The following is a 21,558-nucleotide window of genomic DNA, read 5'->3' on the forward strand; positions in this document are numbered from 1 at the left end:
AAGATGTGACAGTACCTCTATCATGGTAGGATAGACTTATCCACAACCCCTCATTGGTGTGTAGCCTGGCATTCCTTGGTCTGAGTCGGGATACACTTGTAGCAGAGGGATGAGTGTCTTATCATTATGGAAGGGCATCATCATAGACCATAGGCCTCTTTGCAGCATGTGCTGTTGCTGGGGGAATTTTTGCAAAGTCCATGGAATTAAAAAAGCTCTGGTTTGCAAGAATGATGGAAGAATTGCTACTGTGTGGCCATGATTATAGTTGGGTCGGAGTAATTCAGCAGATGAAGTTACATTTTGAAATTAATCCACAAACATCAAGTTTCAGAACAACCTACAAGTTCACTCAGTAAACGATTTTTGAAAGACAAGGAATTCCTCCTCCTAGACCTTTGTGACAAATTTGCTTTGTAAATAATTCAGAGAGCGAGTTTGTAGCGGACATCAGCACTAGCAGCTCAAGTCACTCAAGGATCTGTTCTTTATTGTATACGTCCCATTGTAGTTTCTTTCCTAACATTCATTTCATCCAGACATCAGCTACAAGCATTCAAGTAGTCAAATGGTGCGTATATTTGCTTCTGTGACTGCAGGTTTTATGTCAAATATAACCGAGAAATGATACCATTGACGTATCTTGTCAGACTCTAAATGGAAAAGATGGTTGACTATGTGACTGTAGCCGAGCAAACAAAAATTGGCAAGCAATATCAATGTGACATATTAGAGTGAGAAATAAGGAACAAACAACACGTTAAAAATTCCTCTCAAAACTGCCGGTTTATTTGACAATATTTTGAATAATAATACAGGCTGTCCATCTAGTTCTTGTAACCACGGCTGGCACGTCGACCACGGGCCTTCTCGAACTTGCGTCCCTTGGAACGGACATAGGGCTTTGTGTGACTGTGAGGAACGCCTGGCGCCTTGCCGAAGTGTCTGTATACCTTACGAGCTTTCCGTGGACCTATTGGCAAGTAAAGAAAGTGGATTAAAGTCAAAACATATGCAGCAATGTTTTCAAGGTTTAAGAGTATGTGCCTCTAAGTGAAAGACTTACACTTTTGCTACAAGTACAACTCTCCTTGATGAAATATTCACCATTCTGTTACAAATTGAGAATAAAATCAGCAGTCACTGTGCAAAGTTTGGAACTAGATAAACAAATGACCAAACATTTACACATATTTGAAATTCAAAATGGCCACCATTGCTGTGTTAAGTCTATGGGCGAAAATGAAATTATTCGATTTACAAAAAGCGACAATGGAGAAAACTATTCTTACTTTGAGAGCTAACATTGAGTTCCCATACACAGTAGACGAGAAAAGATTTGGAAAAAAATTTGAGTCTCGTATCTGTCCCCGAAGCGAATTTACTCAACCCTTTTCCTGCAAAGTCGGTGAAAATCCGCTTGAAATTCGGTGTAGCTAGAAGCTGAGCAGCCACGGCCGTTATCCTCCTAAGGCGGTGGAAATCGGGCTCCTTTTTGGTACCCCCTTTCCTGCCTAGTCGACGGAACTACGTGTAGCAAACCCTTGCTCACGCTAGGGGTCGTTCGAGGACAGGTTTTGGGCGAGGAACGGCGTTTGCTCTCGAAATGGGTTCACAGGGAGTCCAAGGACAGGGAAAGGTGCAGAAACCTGTCCGCCAGTCCCCACACCCGAGGGGGGCTGGTTTTTTTTTTACCGCTTTTTAGCGGACTTGGCAGGATAGCATGGTGACGTTTTCTGGCGGAGTTGGACGTACTTGGCTGCCTGGCACTATACAGATTGCTGCCGAACTTGACCAACTCGGCAATGCTAATCTAGAAGGCTACCTCTTGCAAACGACTTGGCAGATATGCCGATGGTGCGAGACGAAAGTCACTTATTCAGTTGTGCGTGACTGAAAATGAGAACGTATTTTTGACGGGACGGCTCGACTTGTTCCTCCGATGGAACGGATATGAACGACTCGGAAATACCATTACAAACTGGTGTCCGACGTACTAAGCTGGGCTTCAGCTCTGCAAGTTCAAGCCAGGCAACGTCCTTCACTGCCTTGGCCGTGCCATTCAATGGACGTAGCTTTGGATTTTTTATTTATTCCACCGTCCGAAGTACTGGCTCTGGTTTGCAGGCAAACGTATCCTCTTGCCGATGCATTGGTAACTACGTACGCTGTTTGCGTACAGAGAATTCAAAAGGGCACATGAGGTCAATATGCTACATGTACGGGGATAACGTCTGCATTTAGCAGGGACTGCTTTTGTTATGCAAACCAGCTAGCAGTACAATATGGCTGCCAGCATGTGGACACGTCGATGCCTAGAACAATGGAAGCATATTGCGTTGCACCCGTGCATCGCAAAAGTGAACTGAAGACTTGGGGGTAGTGACTGGTTATCACTGGTTAGCTGCAGCCCAAGCCATGTCGGTACAAACCCGTACCTGACTGAGGACCACTCGATTAAGTCAGTAATGAACGGTAACACTCGTAAGCCAACTCCCAACTGAGCTGGCAAAACTACGTAAAGCTGTGCTTCAATGGCTCAGCCATGTCGTTAATACAACGGCAAAAACGTAGTTTTTGTGCTACACTGCCAAGTCGTTGGAGGTACGTATTCAATTGCCCCTACCCTGGGGAAACAGGACAGGTTTGACGGTGCTTCTGCACCCTAGCACGACCCTCAGGGTCTCTGACTAACAGACGAGTGAGGTGATGTTTGTGCCTAGCGGACGTGCGTAATACTGAAGGAGTTTATTTCCGAAAAAATAAACATGAAACGGCAAAAAATGACGCACTCCCAGGGCAAACAAAGCCGGTGACCTCAATTTTTTTCTGCAGCAACCCTTGAGCTCCTTCCCCTGTCTACGGGCATGTAGAAATTATCGAAGTCTAACACGTATAAGTACGGCTAAAACTACCCTGAAAATGGGCGATTTCTGCCAAAATGGCTGGCAGGATAACATGCAGGAGAGCCAATCTTTTGCAGGCACATATTATGGGCGGTTTTCTACTGACTTGGGAGAATAACGGACAAGGGCGCTCGGCAGGAAAAGGTTAAACTTGCCTCAGACACAATTTGGTTCAAGAGTTATCATATTGAAAGGTTACCCAACAGTGAGAAAATGCAGTATGCAGAGGGTAGCAGAACAATACACTAGTTACAAGTAGGCAAGGTGTTGAAACAAGGACAAGGAGGTAGTTAACAAGCCTGTTTACACCCTCACATATAATACCAAGCGATGTATGTTGAAAAATTTTGTTTGGTTTGACTAATTCCTCTGCGTGACAATATTTTCAAAACTACCACCCAACCTTGCAGAAGGATTCACATCTCAGAAGTTTCTGACTGCAGTACAGGACATACCTTGCATGAGAACTGTATTCTGACCCTTTGGTGATCTCACAGCAAGCTGATCAAGTGTGATGATTTCTCCACCAGATTTGAGAACGCGTGCCCGTGCTCTTTCTGTCACATGAAGGGCACAGATCTGAAAATAGAGTACAAGTCATTTTACTCTTGGTAAAGAAACAATGGAAGGAAAAGGGTTTGAGAACCGACATGTTCACAAACTTAATAAAATAACTTTCCAAATCATTATCGGTTGTGTACATCTTATGGTGGTTTCTGCTTGCTCATCATTGACAATTTCACTTTTTATTTTAAGCCTTTTATGATCACCATTCTTGAGGGAGCATCATAATCTCACACGTATTTTTACAAATCACACTTTGACATATCGCTATGCTGAACAGTGTTTCCTTCAGTATGACCTCCAAAGAAAACGCTTGCTTCTGACAATTCTGCCAGCAATTTTTATCTTAACAACAAACCGGACACAAAAATCAGGAGCAGTCAAGGAGTCACTCCTAACTTGATACTATTAGGGATACCTTCATATTGGAGATAATGATGTTGGGTAAAAATCCTGACATTGGCTAAAGTGTAATGACTCATCATTAAAAGGCAAATAAAATGATCTTTCACCCAGTTTATATGTACTGTGCATATGGTATTTCGACAAAAATTTCACTTGGCCAGAAATACCCATGATTTATACATGGTAACTTCACATTGACCACTTTTGCAGCAAGGCCTAGTATCAGGTAAGAGCACTGTTTGTGCTAGTGGACTGCATGGTGGAGGCAGCAGATGCTAATTTATATTCGAAGTAATACAAAGCAGACGAGCAACAATATACTGTACTCATGAAGCTGTATATATGGTAGCCCCATCTCACTCTCACTATCAGGGTAGGTGTTAAAATACACTTGATTTACATACGTGCTTATAGATTGAGGAATCTTCAGAAAGGCAAAGAAGCTCGAACTTTTAGGGAATGTAAATTACACACTAACCCCCACAGACTATCCAGCAAATGTGCACAACAAATAACTGCAGGAATGAACAGATCATGTCCTGGGGCCACTTGGAGTGAGCCCCATGTGTGTGCCACACTTTTCATTTGCCCTTTATCTCTTATGTCAGCCATGGGAAGTAACTACCATCAAATGACACCTACCTTGAGTTTAGGGATGTCCAAAACCCTCAAATCATCCGTTACTGTTCCAATTATTACAGCTGTTTTACCCTCACGGCCTGTTTTCCTCATTTGTCGATTCTGAAACAAATCATGGTCCAAATTTATTCTGAGTGCTACTGCGAGAAAACCTGGGAGAACTATTGTATATGTTTGGCGAATTTTGATGATAATTTAAATGACTGTGTTTGTCTATTCTGGCAAAACGGATGACAGATTTTGTGACAGCAAAGTGAGAAAAACATTAGTGTTGCAGATCTCTTGAACTGTTCAGATTAGATTGTTGGGGAACATCAAAAGATTACAAATTTTCCTTCCATTTTGTTTTTGTAATCTTGGGTATCAACCCATGGGAAATAGTGATTCCTGTATGCCAATGAATATAAACATGAATTTGACAAATATTTAAAAGTTAGTGTGTTCAGTTGAGGAATTTTTATGTACGCCAATGACCTTATTGGATGATATATTGAGTACGATGAACAGACAGACAACTTTTGCTGAAACTGATGCAACTGGTAATTTACATGTAAAGATGCATTGTGAACACATCTGATGCCAATTCAACTGACACATATAACATCCCCATTGTAAATTGTAATGTAGCTGTACTGAATTCATGAATTAAACATTTTTGCATAATGGAAGCTACGGTATCATGCAATACACAACAACATACTTATATTGCAAGCGGTATTGATATACAACATGTTGCTGTATATCTATTTTAGCATAAACACGTATGGCATACAGATGTTTCGAATGCGATGAAGTTTGATGCAGAGAAAGTTTTGATAACAATACGGATGAATATGATGCAAACTTACCAATCTTGCCAATGACATGGGCTGCCTGTTTGCACGGCTCATGAAAAGGCGTTTGAGAATAATCTTGTTGAACTTGGCGTCAGTACGACGGGCGAGGAAACGATAGAGCTGTAATGTGAGTGGAGAGAACAACACGTTTCACATCAATACCGACGTACCGTTCATAATAAAGTGTCATAGTTTACGCAGCCAAGGTCCACTCATGGAACTGTTACCGTCCCGTAATTCGCATGACATCACTTGAAGAACAGTTTCAGGATACAGTTACGAATACAGAAGTATCACAGATTTCAAAGATTCGTGTCACATATACAGCCACTGCCACTTTTACATCAGCACACAACAACATATCACAGCGTACCTTTACGAGAAGCCTAAGGTATACATCCTTGCTTCTCGGTTGCTTTCTGCGGACCTTTCGCAGGTTCCGATGGTCGATGTCAATACCCTAAATACGAAACGTGGGATAAAGAAGGGACATTAGTGTTTATTTTTACTGCACTTGAAGAGGCAGAATATTGGTTTTATTGTGGATGGAATACGATTTTAGCAGTCACTGCTGAAAGTATCAAAGTACCCACCATCTTGACTTAGAGCGGAAGAGGTCAAATGTACAATGCATTGTGGGACAACTGATTCCCATCTTACAAAGCTTATTCTGTTTTTGTGCAAGTATAGTCATTTTCTTAGCATTCTCGCGGATTTGCCACAGCGATGTACCACGCATTAACCATAAAATATGTAAATAGAGTCATATTTAGTGGACTTTCAAAATCACGATATCACAAATGCAGCCATATTGAAATTTTCATTCAGTTAGAGAGTTTATTAAAATGGCGACCGATGTAGTACGCATCGAAAATGTGCTGGAAAGCGTCGAGCAAGCAAAGAAGTATAAAACAATCGAAGTGAAAAAAGATGTACCGTTAGAATTAGACCCCGGAAATCTCCTCGCTGTTGACACTAATCCACTTGACATAAAGAAATTCAGGTGAGTGCTGTCAGACAACATTTAGTTACGTGTTTATCCCATGGATGCAGGAGGGATTAAATACGCAAGTACCACGTGTTGTGATACTGCCATACTCCAAAGCCAAGATACTATCGCGGCACCATTCTAGGTAGCTGCAGAAATTTTACTCTCAAATATATACGGTCGGACCGCAGTGCTTTTAATGCCGCCAGGGCAGTACCTTAAGCTGCAGTCATTATTTGATGATGAAATTGATATCAAACGAAAAATGCCATGGTACTGCCAGTGCTACCACAGGCGCCCGTGGGCTGGGTAGTGGCGGGTAGATACTATATCGAATAACTTTCTAAACAATTTTGCTAATTCCAATCTATCAGAGTATCAGCAAGCAGGAAATAATTCGACTGTTTCATTTAAACAGCTGAATAGGAAATTTTAAAAGAAACTTGAAACATGTTTTGTGTTATTTTCGACTTGTTCACAGAGCAAACAAAGATGAGTTCCTGAAATCGTTAGCAAGAGACAATACGCAGCTTCTTTTCAATGATGTTTGGCAGGTAGGTATACATCCATGCACCCTTGAATTAATCACAAACTGAAATCACAAAGACATTCACCTCAGTTGTGGATGGTTGGTGGGTAGAGGGCATATCTGTGATATGCAGTGTGGTGTTGATCCTCAACGTATGCATGATCGGATGCTGTACTGGTAGGAAGAACAGAGTTAGAGCTACCTCTTTGGCCTATGGGGAACCTTGCAATCTAGCTCGGCGTCAAATTTCAGTCAGTAAGCACCACCTTTTCTAGACATTCTACCTCTTTTGCATAATAAAATTCACATAGCCAAACTAAAAAATATTGACGTTCATCATAGAACATTCTTGCTTTGGCCACCAAAATGCCTTTGCATTAGATATATTCAGCACAATCTCTTTCTTTGTCATGCCCCATTGTGAAGGAATAGAAGAACCTTTGGGCTGCTCATGCTAACTAGCATTCTAATGAGATTGATTGACACAAATGTTGGAGGTAAAATTCCTACTTGATCAAAAATCTAACTGCAAAGATGTTGTGTACATTGCCTGATTGATATAAGTACAGGTTTTGAATGCAGTAGGTGTTAGGGGAAATCTGTTTGCAATACATGACACATTTTGTCCACACATCTTCAGTAGCCCAGATAAGTTTTGGTGTTGATCTTGTTGTTTCTTCTAAAATAGTAAAGATTTCAGTGGTTGATAACATGTTGGTAGTTCTCCCACAGACTCAAAGGAGAAGCAGTCAAGGATTTCCATTTAGTACACTCTGTCTGTATCATAGATATTTCATCATCTTTACACCTAGTCATACACATTTGTTATTGCCCTGGCTATTATTTACAAATTCACAAACAACTGACCAGTATGCTGTCACAAAGATTGTTAGATTCAGTAAAAATAGGGGATGTAGAGTAGTGCTAGCTGGTGACGACACTGTGATACTAGTAATTCACGGAAGAACAACAACAAATGAAACTGATAGTATTCATTTTCATTACATTGCAAAGATTGTTGTTAACTTTAATCATTTGTATGTTCACAGTTACCAGCAGAAAAGGTAGATGAAGTGATAGTTGCCAAGGTACGTACCATACATATCATTCAGTCATTTTCATGTCAACCTATCAAGTCATCTTTCACAAATCACTTCTGAAAGGCAGCAGGTACATCATTTGCTGCATTCGTGGAATTTCATTGTCCACATTAAAAAAACTTTTTATCTTTTTGCAATACTTTCGCAGTCAAAAAAGGGAGACATGATATGTTTGAATGCTAGTGTGAGGTGTGTTGACATCAGTTCCTTATCTTGTAAAAAAAATTGAGATTATTTTTGTAAGTTACTTGTAAGCGATGCTCATCTCATTCTCCAGTGTAGTTTGAAATGATGAATAGACATTTATTTTACAAGATCTTTTTAAAGTCAAGAAAACTTAAATGATAGTTGACGCTGTAACTTTTGACTTCTCCATACAGTTGCCTGATCCAAAATACAGAGTTCCAAGAGAAAAACCGGTAAGTGACATCAATGTACTGCTATTACTGCTGTATTTCTGTCACATTTCATAACAGTATTTGTGATTGTCATGTTATATGTACACAAAGCGTTACACTCTTAAAACAAGACACAACTCTGAGCCACTTCCAAGTTTGGAATTTTTGAAATGTCTTTGTGTCAGCCCCATATCATCAGTACGTGTAACATGTAAAATTTTCCCCCACTCTTGAGTCAGTATCGATTTAGTTTATAAGACCTACTAGTTCTGGTTTACATGCTGTAGACAAAAAGACTTGTACTCTTAGATACACTATGCACTCTCTGACAGTTTATATGCTGTGTTCGCGCTGCCCATTCGCCACGTTCGCAAATGCGAATTGAAATCAGCAGTGGCGAAGAAAAATCGATCCTAATTCGCCACAGTGGCAAAGGTGATTTTTGTTGAAAAAATTCCGCAAAATAAGCAAAAACATGGGGTTTTTTAGTCTTTTGTTGATCTGCGCTTCTCTTTCGGCGATTCACGAAAAAACTATATCTACTTCCGTATTGTTCTCTCCGACGTACGCAATTGAAATCACGCCAAGTCTCGCGACATGCACATAAATGACTATCGCGAGAATTGAAAATTTAGGCAGATGCAATCGAGCCCTAGTCTCGCGATAAATTTGACGTCATTTTGTCTAGTGTACAGCAAGCAAAGCGAACACTCGCGAGAATTGAAACTTTTGCTACAGCAGACACACGCATTTTAATCGTGGTCACAAAGTTCGGTGTTGAAATTTATTTGCATCGTGGTCTAGACGTTCCGTGTTGCGCATTTTAATCGAGGTCTTATTTTAATGGTGGTCGATTTGCATCGCGGTCCTCATGGTCCCCTATTGATGTTAATTAAAATCGCCATCCCAGCGACGCATTCCGTGTTGTTGTCGATTTGCATCGCGGTCTCGACGTTCCGTTCCGTTCTCGACGTTCCGCGTATCCATGCTCAGTTGTAATTTTTTTGGTTGATTTTGCCGTATTGTTTTTTCAGAAACATACGAAATTCGTCTAAGTTTTAAGAAACAATTAATTTCTCTAGGCGAGGACTATTCAAGCTCGTTGTATCCTCGCATTAAATTTACCGATTTTCTGTAATACAGTTATTTATGTGGTTTACGGAAATTTTTGCGACAGCTTCAGGTAAAAAGGTGAATTGGACAACATTTCATTTCTGTCAGGAAATCTTAGCGCGTACGTCTTGTGCAGGTGAACTCTACGGAATTTTCTGATATCAAAGATGTTTGCTAATTTACAATGATACTCATACTAGTACTTAACGAGATTTCCTGTATAAATTCCCGCACATCACCATGAAAATCTAAAAATTACTACACGGAATTAAGACTACATGTGGAAGTGTCGTTTGATGACGTTCCGAACGTCTGTGCCACATTTACGCGACGTCTTGTATGACGTGACAAAGACGCTACGTGTACTGATGGAACGTAATTACGTGTAACCAAACTTCTATTTTAATCGCAGTCCGAACGTTCAGTGTTGCTGTCATGCTGTTGATTTGCATCGCGGTCCCAACCTTCCGTGTTGCAGTTCATTTTAATCATGGTCTCAACGTTGCATGCTGCTTTCGATTTGCATCGGGGTCTAGCCCTGCGTACGATGCTGTGTGTTCCGCTACAGCTAATCCCCCCGCTCACGGGCGATTAGCTGTAGCGGAACACACAGCATCGTACGCAGGGCTACATCGGGGTCCAGAATCAAGCAATTTCCAATGTTAAAATGAAGACAATTGGATACAAGGTTGATGTGTTGATAGTTTATTCTTGTGCATGCAACCGACATTGGAGATTATAGCATTATAGAAAGCTTTGTTTTCGTAAAAAATGTGTGGCTAATAAATTTGTCTGTGGCTAATAAAATTTGTAACTATTCGCCACAGTGGCTAACAGCTTTCCAAACCCAGCGCTAACACAGATATGATATAAATGATGGAAAAGACAATGATTAGAAATACTCGTACATCATAAATGTAATGATTACAGGCCTGGACACAACCTACTCCATGTGTAACTGAACCACAATGATTTTTTTTGTCTACCGTACCAGATACCGAAAGAGCGTCCACCGACAAAATGGGAGAAGTTTGCCAAGCTGAAAGGTATTCAAAAAAAGAAGAAGAGTAGAATGGTATGGAGCGATGAAGAAAAGGTACGTGTCAGTGAAATGGAAGGAGTTGGTTTTGTCTACGGAAATTGAGAGTGTGCTCTTGCATGTGATTACCCAATCTCTGATGAACTCTCACTCAGTTGGACTATTTTGGTGCTTTTGGTTAGACAGTGCATTTCTGTTTCAACTATCTGCAGCGGAGGCAGTACAGAGATGTTGCTGAAGGCCGAGTTCTTTTTAGTCCCCGCGACGAAGTCCGGCGGGGACTTATAGATTGGGTCCCGTCCGTGTGTCCGTCCGTCCGTCCGTCCGTCATCAACAGTTTCTCAGACACTGCCAAACCAATTTTGTTCAAACTTGGCACAAAGGCATAGCACTATGACCTACAGATGCACATCGATTTATTTTGCGATACGATCCAATATGGCCGCCAGGCGGCCATTTTATTACAATTTTTTCATGTACGGAGCCATAACTCAGACATGTTTCAACCGATTTTATTCAAAGTTGGTACAAGGACATTGACCAATGTCATAGATATGCATGTCAATTTATTTTGTGATATGATCCAATATGGCCGCCAGGCAGCCATTTTATTATGATTTTTTCATGTACAGAGCCATAACTCAGGCATGTTTCAACCGATTTTATTCAAAGTTGGTACAAGGACAATGACCAATGTCATACATATGCACATTGATTTGTTTTGTGATACGATCCAATATGGCCGCCCGGCGGCCATTTTGTTTCGATTTTTTCATGTACAGTGCCATAACTCAGGCATATCTCAACCGATTTTATTCAAACTTGGTACAAGGACATTGACGTATGTCATATATATGCATGTCGATTTGTTTTGTGATATGATCCAATATGGCCACCAGACGGCCATTTTATTACGATTTTTTCATGTACAGCGCCATAACTCAGACATGTTTCTACAGATTTTATTCAAAGTTGGTACAAGGACATTGACCAATGTCATATATATGCATGTGGATTTGTTTTGTGATATGATCCAATATGGCCGCCAGGTGGCCATTTTGTTATGATTTTTTCGTGTACAAAGCCATAATTCAGGCATATCTCAACTGATTTTATTCAAAGTTGGTACAAGGACATTGACCTATGTTATACTTATGCATATTGAATTGTTTTGTGATACGATCCAATATGGCCGCCTTGTGGCCATTTTTTTTACGACTTTCCATGTCCTGAACAATAACTCCGACATGTATCAAGCAAATTTATTCAAAGTTGGTACAAGGACATTTACTTATTGTATACATAAGTACATTGATTTGTTTCTCGATATGGTCTGATATGGCCAAATGGTAGCAATTTAGTTATGTTTTTTTTCATGTCGAGAGCCATAACTCTAGCAAGTCTCAACTGATTTTATTCAAAGTTTGTACCTGGACATTGACTTATGTAATACATATACGTGTTGATTTTTAAAACAGTAAGATCAAATATCGCTGCCTGGCGGCAAATTTGTTACGATTTTCTCATGTACTGAGCCATAACTGAGACATACCGGTATTTCCACCAGTATCATTCAAAGTTGGTACAAGGACATTGACCTATTTCATACATGCTCGTCAGTTGTTTCACGTCATGTAGCAGTATCATGTCAATTATTGAAGTTTCATAATTAGGTTGATATGTCAGAAATACTGCATCAAATTTCATGAAACTTTGTACAGATGTTAAGCTCACATTGCTTTAACAGTGAAAAAGACATTTATCAGTGTCATTTTAATTATTTGTAATTGCATATGTAATGAACTTTCCTAATTAGAGTGATATATCCACAAATACAACGTCAAAGTTGATGAAACTTGATACAGATGTTGATCTCATAGTGTTGTAAATACTACATTAAACTTTATGAAATATGGTACCGGTTATATATTAGTGTTAGGATAGAATGAAAAATGTTTTGCAACATCCTGTCAACTAATTCCCAGTTGACTCATTTAATGACCTTTAGGATAGTGGCCTACATTGGTTTTATGTTTTTCATCACCATGGAACTCATTCTTGGCCATTGAGTGCCATCTGTATCAAAGTATTTTTATCACAGAACCTGTAATCAAAGTACCCATTAGCAAGCGGGGACTGGGTCATCAACGATGACTTGTTTAAACTCCAATCCTGTATGACTCATTTCTTTCATATTTTCATCCTACATGCGTATCTACTACAGCAATTGCTGACACAAATCTATGTTCTTGTTATACCTTGACTGAATGCCTCTGCAAAGATATAAATGGCTATTGCAGTCACAGGTGCATACAGATTGAAAGCCATAAGATTGGTCTCAACTGCCACATAAAGTTTTATTCATCAAGTTCGTTGAGGTTGGCTTTTGTGATGTCCGTGATGATTGCCAACTATCAGACACCATGAGTGACTTCATCTAGTATGACAGATGCTTATTATATGGCATGTTAAAAGAACTTGGGCCGCTGCCCCCCCCCCCCCCCCCCCCCCCCCCCCAAATAACTGTTGCTAAGACTCTGTCATTAAAATTTGCTTTTCAGAAATATGTGCCAAGGTGGGGCTACCAGAGTAAGAATGACCTTACAAAGGAATGGGTTTTGGAAGTTCCAAATAACGCTGGTGAGTAAAGTATCCATTACATTCATCTATTGCACCATAGTTTGGCTATTAAGTTGATCAGCTACATTATTGTACTAGTATTTATTTTCTATTTCTTAAATTAGGTTTCAAACAGATTGTTGTTACTAAATCGCTCCAGTTCACCCAGCAATGACATTATTTAGGAAGAAATTCTGAACTTTCTCCAAAGTCTGTCTGGAATACGCCTTGTTTAAATGAGTTATATGTACAGTTTGTGGAAAAGACCTTGTAGCAGGGCATTCTCTCTGCATTTATATGTGTTTTAAAGTCTAGTTTAGCCATGGGTAAACATTACATTTGTGAATTTTAAATTAACTTTTGAATGTCATTGCTACATGTATATATGACATGTATGGTATACATGCAACCAGTCTTTAAGTAACAACTTGGACTCTAGTCTATAATGTATTCTCTCAAATGGTTTACGAATGCTAGTCAGTTTGTCACCTGCTTACACATTTTGAAGGACAGCAGACAAGAGATTCTGAGCAAAATCCGTGTTTCATGAAACCAATATCACATCACTGTTATACACTTCTGTTCACCAGACCCATATGAAGACATGTTCTCCAAAAAGAAAAAAGAAAAGAAAGAAAGAGTTGCCAAAAACGAATTGCAGAGGTTGAGGAATATTGCAAGAACACAATATAAAAATGGTAAGATTTTACATCCTTACGGATTGAATGCATCTCATTTTCAGTCACAAGCAAATGTAAGAAATGTGATCAGACATAAATGTAATAAATGTAAGAAAATATTTAGTAAACTCAAAAGGGAGAGCAGTTTACTATTTTCACAGCTGATCTGCAAGTATTGGTTACAGTGAAAGGTAGAGGTATAATTTGAAGTGAGAAATTCCAGCAATAACAGATTGCAAGGATACATATCTGCATGACCTCTGTGTGCTCCCATCTGCGTAGTTAGGATGTGTTAGTACAGAATGGCTTAGAGTGAGCGTAGTATTTGACTAACCACAGAAATATGGCAAAGAAACGGTTTTATGTAACCATGAAATGTTTCTTGGATGAGGCCAAAAAATACATGTAAAATGGCAAGCAAATTCTATGCAAAGTAAATTTACACATGTAGCTGTGCCATCACATAATTAGGTCAGTTTAGTAACATCATGTACCTCCCAAATGTGATAATGGCAAGAAGTACTGAATAATGAGTGTAAATGAATGGGCCTGTTCAAATGGATGACAATGTAACAAGTAAATCATGTTGATGGGAATGTTTGACATTTAGCACTGTCATCTGCATAACAGTTCCTGGTGTTGGAATTACTCCCACTGAAAAGCAAAGTAAAGAAAATCTGTCGAGGGCAGCTCATATTGCAAAACACTCCACAGCTTCAATCGGAAAATTTGAAAAAAGTCTGGTAAGTCCTTCCAATTAGCTGTAAAATTTTCGTTGTATTTGAAACATTCTCCATAAAAGCCCAGCTTGTCTGAAAAGTACAGCAGAATTCAATATCCACATTAGGGGATTTCACCAAAGAAGTCTATGTTGATAATTTTCCACAGCCAAGCTTCTCAAATTAATTGAAAAGGTCTCATTTGCCGTGTAATAGATAAAGATTGGAAAACAGGAATGAATAGTTTACGGATTGCATTTTTTTGCACTGTTAATCTTACACTGTAAACACGAAAGTGTCAAGCTTGGTGGTTGAAACTATTTTTGGGCACAGTGACAGTGAGCACAGTATAAATTTTCCTGACGGGATCCTCATAAATACAACCCACATTATGTCTTTTCTTGTCTAATTGTAAAACTGGCATCTAAAAGTTTGGAGTTTTTTTTTTTCAGCCAAGAGAAAAAGCTCCCAAGAATTTGGGAAAGAAGAGGAAGGTAAGCTCACCAGTGACATTTATCTACAACTCTGTGCGGATGACATAGGGGAATGTATGAATGAATGAACATTTTGAATTTGAACTTATGAGAAATCTGCTGGGCAAGAAAAATGCTTAAGTGATCGACAGAGATATGTGGTGGTGAACAGAGATGTGGTGGTGAACAGAGATTTTGAACAGTAAAAATTGTATAGGCTGATTGTTTTGACATGAAATACCGTTGATAAACATGAGTTATGCAAGTAATGGTGTGAATTCACTCCATGGTTGATTCATAGAAGTATAATTCATGGAGTAGGAATAAGAAATATGGCTAGTGATATTTTACTTGATGTTGTTAATTCAAAACACATCAAGCCTGAATATGGATGTTAATTTTTGAATAATTCAAAATTACACAGGTAATCCTGTACAAGTCTGAACTTTTATTCTTTGTGTTTTCTGAGATTGGCCAGGTAAAACTTTGCATGGAATTCTGTCAAAAGGAATCAAACCAAGATGATGAATTCACCATGTGATTTATTGATCATACAGGTATTAGGATAAGAATTGATATCTAGGAAGTTGTAAGACAATGTGACTGGATTGCAGTATGGATTGACGGGGAAAAGCTCATTACTTGTAATATGAGGCGATCTTCTTATGCAAATGTTGACTGTATGTTTCTTCGTCTTTTCAGTTTGAAGCCAACTTTGGAAACATGAAACTAGAGAAAGACAAGCAGTTGAGCATTCTTGAAGGCATTAGCAAGAAGAAACCCAAACTTGATGTTCAAAAGGTGGGTACATCGCAGTTCTAGTCAGTGTTTCCTCTTGAAGTCAGTATAACAGACATATAGTACCAACTTTACATTCTCCAAGTTAGTTTGATCTCGTTTAATGTGATTGAGTGGGAAGCTTATCAAGCCTTATTACGTGCATGCATGAAATAGTGCAATGATATGTTTGAATGGCAAAGATATTAACAAATGCATTGATCAATCAACTCTGTACCAGCAAATATTCTAACCACTGCTGCACTGTCTTGAAACCTTTGAAGTCAGATTATTGAACTCAGAGGGTCGTAACAGTGCCACATCAACTTTCAAGGACGCCAAAACTTCCTCTCTTCACATAGAGTGGTTGGCGGTGCTCCTTGCAAACAAACTATTGCAAACAATCTATATACAGTGCTTTGTCATCAAGTCCGACTCAAGTCTGTTCAGCCAAGACCTATGTGAAACCATAGAAACAAATGCTTGATAGCCGTGTAATGAAGACTATACTCTGAACCTGTATTGCTGAAGTGTTGTCTCTTCTCTGTTTTCAGGCGGTAGGTCAGTACATCCACGATGAGGAATCGGCGTCTGCAGAAGCCAACAGAAAACAGACAAAGAAACCCAAGAAACGGAAAGGACAGAACAAAGCTTTGCCAAAATTGGTGAAGAAAAATAAGAAAGTGAAAATCAAGGGCAAGAAAAACAGGAGATAGCAGTTTAAATATTGAAGTTTTATTAAGTTACATGAACAACATTTACTGACAGACCCTGTGAACAGTTGAGAGAGCACGAAGATGACACATGATCTTGAATGCACAACAAATAATATCAGAGAATAGAAGCTGCCTTGTAAATACTCATTTCAGATAATGCTGGATTATACCCTCACAATCCAACAGTGTTTCAACTGGAGGCAGTATGAAAGCTAGCATATGCCATTTGGGTTCGCCACGCATTGTACTGGGTTCCCTTTGATCTGTCCAGTATGCTTTCAACCCCAGCACCTATGATATATAATGACATTCAGGCTATCATACATATACACACAGCTGGTGTAAGTTAGCACGGCAGTTACGTATGTATGAACAATAACATTTCAAAATCTTTACGAGATCAACTCCATACCATGTCTTATTGAAAGTTTGAAAATTGGAAAATGCACACAAGTTTTCTTTGTGTGATTCAAAAAAAAGAATAATAAATACACATTTCTGGTTTCTTGATACTCCATAACTGGATTCAAAATACTGTTCATCCAAATCGATTTATCATGATATAGCCCAAATAGCCAAAAAGGGAATATTAAAATGCTTTGTATGTCGGTGCCTCAGTGTAAAGTGCAATTAGTTGCATGGGGCAAAACTTGAGGCAACCTGTCAAGTTTTACCGAGTGTGTATCTGTAACAGCAAACTTCATGATATTGAAATGCATTGTGGGTGATATGCCAACTTCCATAGTTTGAGATAGTGATCTCATAAATACTTGCAACACGAATGTAATAATTGCCTTGGCAAAAAAAGTTCTGTTCATGAAACTAACTTGTTCATCTTTTTTGGCATTTCTGGCATTAAATTCCTGTATAACCTAACTTATTTTTGCGACTGTAATCTTATGTTTAACCTTAGAAATGTGCCATATGGAAAATATGTTTGACCGCCTCTGACTCACATAGGTGGCAAATTTGTATTAACAAAAATTTGGTTTTGATGCCAATGCAACATGACCAGCATTGTTAGTGTGCCAAGGGCATAGCTACATGGAAAGACTAAAATATAACCAGCATTGGCTATATACCTGTTCCTTTTGGTATTACTGAGATACATTTTGTATGTACAATCTTAAGTAAAATTACTTGGAGCCCAGGTGAAATTTGAGACACTTCGTCTATTCCTTAGCATGCATGGTGGTTTTGTATCAAGGAATTATGTTTTGTAATGATTGTAAATACTCCAGCATCTCAGTAATCTGCAAGTTTCTCTTTCTATGTAGGGTTTTAGGCAGAGTAGAGGAAAGGAAAAGTAGCCTAGTGTTCTTCAGTGTTCTCCCTAGGATCAAGGGCAAGCATGTCGGAAATTTGCATAAAATTTACATAATTAATTTGCATACATTAACATGTATTTAAATACGTACACACACATAAAACAGTCACTGCAAATTGTAGTCATTTAATATGCCTTTTATTAACTTACACATTGCTGCATGAACATACATATCAGGGGGATAAACAATTAAGTTTACAGGTGGCACCATGAACTGCAATAAATTCATACATGAAAACTGAATGGTCACATCTTGCTTTCTTCAGCAGTCCAACTTCAGTTGTAAAAATTCAACTCGTACTCTCATTGCACGGAGAAACATTACGATGAAACATTGCGTAACTTGTTTACAAAATTATACAGAGCAACGAAGCCACACAATCAGGGCTGTGTTAGTTTTTGAGCACATTACGGTCACGGTCCCAATGAATAGAGGGACTGTTACCGTTTACCATAACAGAAAATTCAGACGTATTTACACGAACGATCGTCACCAAAATTTATGAAACCCTTGTCGTTTCAGTAACTTGCCTCCTTAGCGAACTTGAAACGAGACCTGAACTTGAAACAGCGCGAAACACTCAGAGCCCACACTTCGACCGCTATCTTGGAAATCGCCTGACCTGTTTACGTCACATGGCACTGTAGACATCATTTCGCGACCAAAAGTTAATCCAAACTCATATTCTTAAAAACTTTGCGCGAAAAAAAAAAAAAGACGACAAGAATGCAAAAGAACACAAGAATGCAAAAGAACGATGCACGATTAGCCAAAAAACTTGTAAAATGACAGTGACCCCAACATTGAGAAACTAGGTCAAGTCAGCGTAGCGTAATGACGCACACGTAACGTGTGCAGCCCACGAACCGTTCTCCTGCTCTGATACTTTCACCGTTTGTCTCAACAACAAGAACAGAAAAATAATTAAAATACAAATGCGCATTCGTATACTGCCATGGAGATTTCATGTAGACTAACCGTCATCAGGTATAGACGCCTTAAAACCTTTTTTGAGGGTCGCAATTTTGACCGATAGCTTTGACCACCAGCATTTTCACGGCGTCGACGTCACTGTAATCCCCCCACGTAACTTGATAAACGGCCATTGACATGGCGCTCGAACCACATGATCAAGGTCGCGGCCACACCGATGTGCCGCTCGGCCGGTGTTTTTCAACACCTATGCATGTATCAATTGATTAATGTAAAGTCGTCAATTGACACAAAAAAGTCTATTCAGGACTAAAAACGAAAAACTAAAAACGATGTTGATAAGGCTAGTTTTGGCAGATGTCCCATGCCAATGAATACACTGAGCTGTCAAGTGGGGCTGTCAATCAAGGGTGTCGGGAAAATCTGAAGCATCACGGCATTGTAACAAGCGTCACGGCGATCACGGCAAGCGTCACGGAGACGTGATGCTTAAAGGGCCTAGGGAGAACACTGGTTCTTGGTAGCGGAAATTCACATTTTAACGTGGCAGTTTAGTGATAAAAAGGAAATACCCAATTGACGAGTGATGATAAAAATCAGCTGTGATACCCTCAGCCAAATCCTAGCAAGCTAGAGACAACCAGTTTTGTTCTCACTTCCAACTGGACTTCACTTCCAATGAGTCGCTCTGAAAAGGTGTGAAAAATAGTATAACCAAACCTGTCTTGTCATCCTTACAGAGCAGTCACCTTTTTATGGTGGTCAGAGCACCTTGTCGCATTCCGGTAACATTTTACCTGTAAAAGGCCCTTACAGAATTGCTATCTATCTTGTGTGGCCAGTGGCCATTGTTGGTGTTCCGTATTTGTTACAAAACCTGACCTGTGTGTAATGATGGTCAGCGTATCCGACAACAAACATTATATATATCGCCAACAAACTGCACATGCTTCTGTCAACCTCTCACATTTTACAAATTTGAATGGACGACACCATTTGTTTTAGGCATCAACAATTCCCTTTATTTGATATACAGCGTGCATACTAAGAAATGCCTAGCCTCCCACTGCAATCTTTCATCCTAGATTGATACAGTACTGGTATATACCTTTACATAGTATACAATACATCACACACACAGAAACTTACATACCTTTGCTCACATATACAGATAGACGTAAATACATACCTTTGTACATATGTAATTCTTTAGAACACCAACAAATGGCTTTTAAAATCACTGAAACAATATTCTCTTGAATAAAGCAACTTCTGAAATGAACTACATGCATTGGAAAATCATGTGCATATATTCTGTCTCTATTAAAGGTACAGCTCTGCTGATACAAAAAAAATTTACACAACTCTATAAATATAACACTCTCAGCCTCAAAAGTTGCACACACTCAATGACAAAAAATTATCTTCTTTGGATTGCACTAGTCTATTTGTGTAATGGAAACTACCGTAACGGTAATGACATTTTCGGAATCCTCACACAAAATTGCATGATCAGCATTACATAGCCCTCAACGACATGTTTCTACCTGGGTAAATGTTTTACAATAGAGCAAATGGTGAAAACACCCGGATAGATTGGCAAACAGTCCATGTAGCCGACAATGAGATGCAAATGATATGCGGTTAAGGTCTCCTCTACTAACTTTCAGCTGGTTGCTCACTTTCTACTATTTTTATAGTATTTTATACAAAGGCACAGACTTATTCTACCTGCAACTTAAAACTGATAGTGATTTTGTAGCTCATTCTTTACTATTTTTCATAGTTTTTGGTAGCCGGTAACAGACACTTCGTGTTCGTGTCGGCTACATGGACGATACCCCGATAGATTGGCAAGCAAGTGAATTTGTTGAATATGGTTGGTTCCACATCCAGGTATGCAGCAAGGAAATACATTGCCATCAGCCAAATTCACATTGCAGAATTTTTTGTCACTTCTTTTGGAATACAACTTGCATTTATGAGTGCTCTCAAACAATATGAGGGAAATGACATTAGATGTATATTGATATTATTACAGTTGATTTATCAACATCCTTTGACATCAGTATCATCAGCATTGCAATGCTTACCAGTAAGTATACCACAATATCAAACAAACGACTTGATATGGATACCATTCTATGTTACCGTCTGCCATGGTTTGCTGGCAATCTAAAAGCAGAATATCACACAAAAAAGTGGTAGATCATTGCACACCAGCCCTGTTACTAGCACATTGTTGAAAAACCCTAAAAAAGTCAGCTCATTGCTATTGGATCGGTACAAAGGATAACAGGAGAAAGCTTGTGCAGAGTTTGCATGGCAATTATGCTGTTGACTGTCAGCAAGCCAAAAAACATATCTGCGTAAAACATGGGTAATCTGAGCCAGCTTGAAGACATGTACTGCACATGTGTGTATAGTTGTTTAAATTATTGATATACAGATAATAGCAACTGTCTTTGGTATGCACATGCAAATTGGTTGATAAAGCTTTCTTTCTTCCTGTATCTTCTCTCACAGCGTCCCTGTATGCCCCTAGAGATTGACTGATGTCCTCTCCTGAAATACAGTCCGATATAGACAGATCACGATGAAGTTTTCAGCTGCTGTTTAAGTAGTGTTTAGTTCATTTGTGATTTAGTGTGATGTGCAGCAAGTCAAGTAAATTAACATACCTGGTAATGGCATGGAATCTTTCACAATGCTTGATTGGTGATTTTAAAATGAACAGTGTCAGCCATCAATGCTCCTGTCATTTGTGGTTTGAATGACAGATTTAACAGATATCTC

At 39.2% G+C, this 21,558-nt stretch overlaps 3 protein-coding genes across 4 annotated transcripts in view; 1 reads left to right on the forward strand and 2 right to left on the reverse strand.

Annotated features, from left to right (window-relative positions):
• Window positions 1-767: 767 nt before the first annotated feature.
• Window positions 768-5,984, reverse strand: LOC139151047 (large ribosomal subunit protein eL18-like). Its single transcript, XM_070723573.1, has 6 exons — window positions 5,944-5,984; window positions 5,724-5,810; window positions 5,363-5,470; window positions 4,518-4,616; window positions 3,362-3,485; window positions 768-973 (listed from the first exon to the last, which is right to left on the reverse strand). Exons 1-6 carry the CDS (start codon window positions 5,944-5,946, stop codon window positions 828-830), a joined length of 567 nt encoding a protein of 188 aa, XP_070579674.1. The 5' UTR covers window positions 5,947-5,984; the 3' UTR covers window positions 768-827.
• A 183-nt stretch (window positions 5,985-6,167) lies between these two features.
• LOC139151046 (ribosome biogenesis regulatory protein homolog) lies at window positions 6,168-20,044 on the forward strand. The gene is made up of 11 exons (XM_070723571.1): window positions 6,168-6,353; window positions 6,820-6,892; window positions 7,917-7,955; window positions 8,348-8,386; window positions 10,473-10,574; window positions 13,079-13,157; window positions 13,727-13,834; window positions 14,447-14,559; window positions 14,988-15,029; window positions 15,711-15,809; window positions 16,340-20,044. Exons 1-11 carry the CDS (start codon window positions 6,196-6,198, stop codon window positions 16,499-16,501), a joined length of 1,014 nt encoding a protein of 337 aa, XP_070579672.1. The 5' UTR covers window positions 6,168-6,195; the 3' UTR covers window positions 16,502-20,044.
• Window positions 19,968-21,558, reverse strand: part of LOC139151045 (sorting nexin-14-like) — a 37,532-nt gene continuing 35,941 nt past the window's right edge. For both annotated transcript variants that reach the window (XM_070723570.1, XM_070723569.1), the window contains one exon: window positions 19,968-21,327. In XM_070723570.1, coding sequence (XP_070579671.1) covers window positions 21,304-21,327 — 24 coding nt within the window. In that variant the 3' untranslated portion in view covers window positions 19,968-21,303. The remainder of the gene's footprint in view (window positions 21,328-21,558) is intronic.

This window comes from Ptychodera flava, chromosome 15, assembly GCF_041260155.1.
Source record: "Ptychodera flava strain L36383 chromosome 15, AS_Pfla_20210202, whole genome shotgun sequence".
NCBI lineage: Eukaryota > Metazoa > Hemichordata > Enteropneusta > Ptychoderidae > Ptychodera > Ptychodera flava.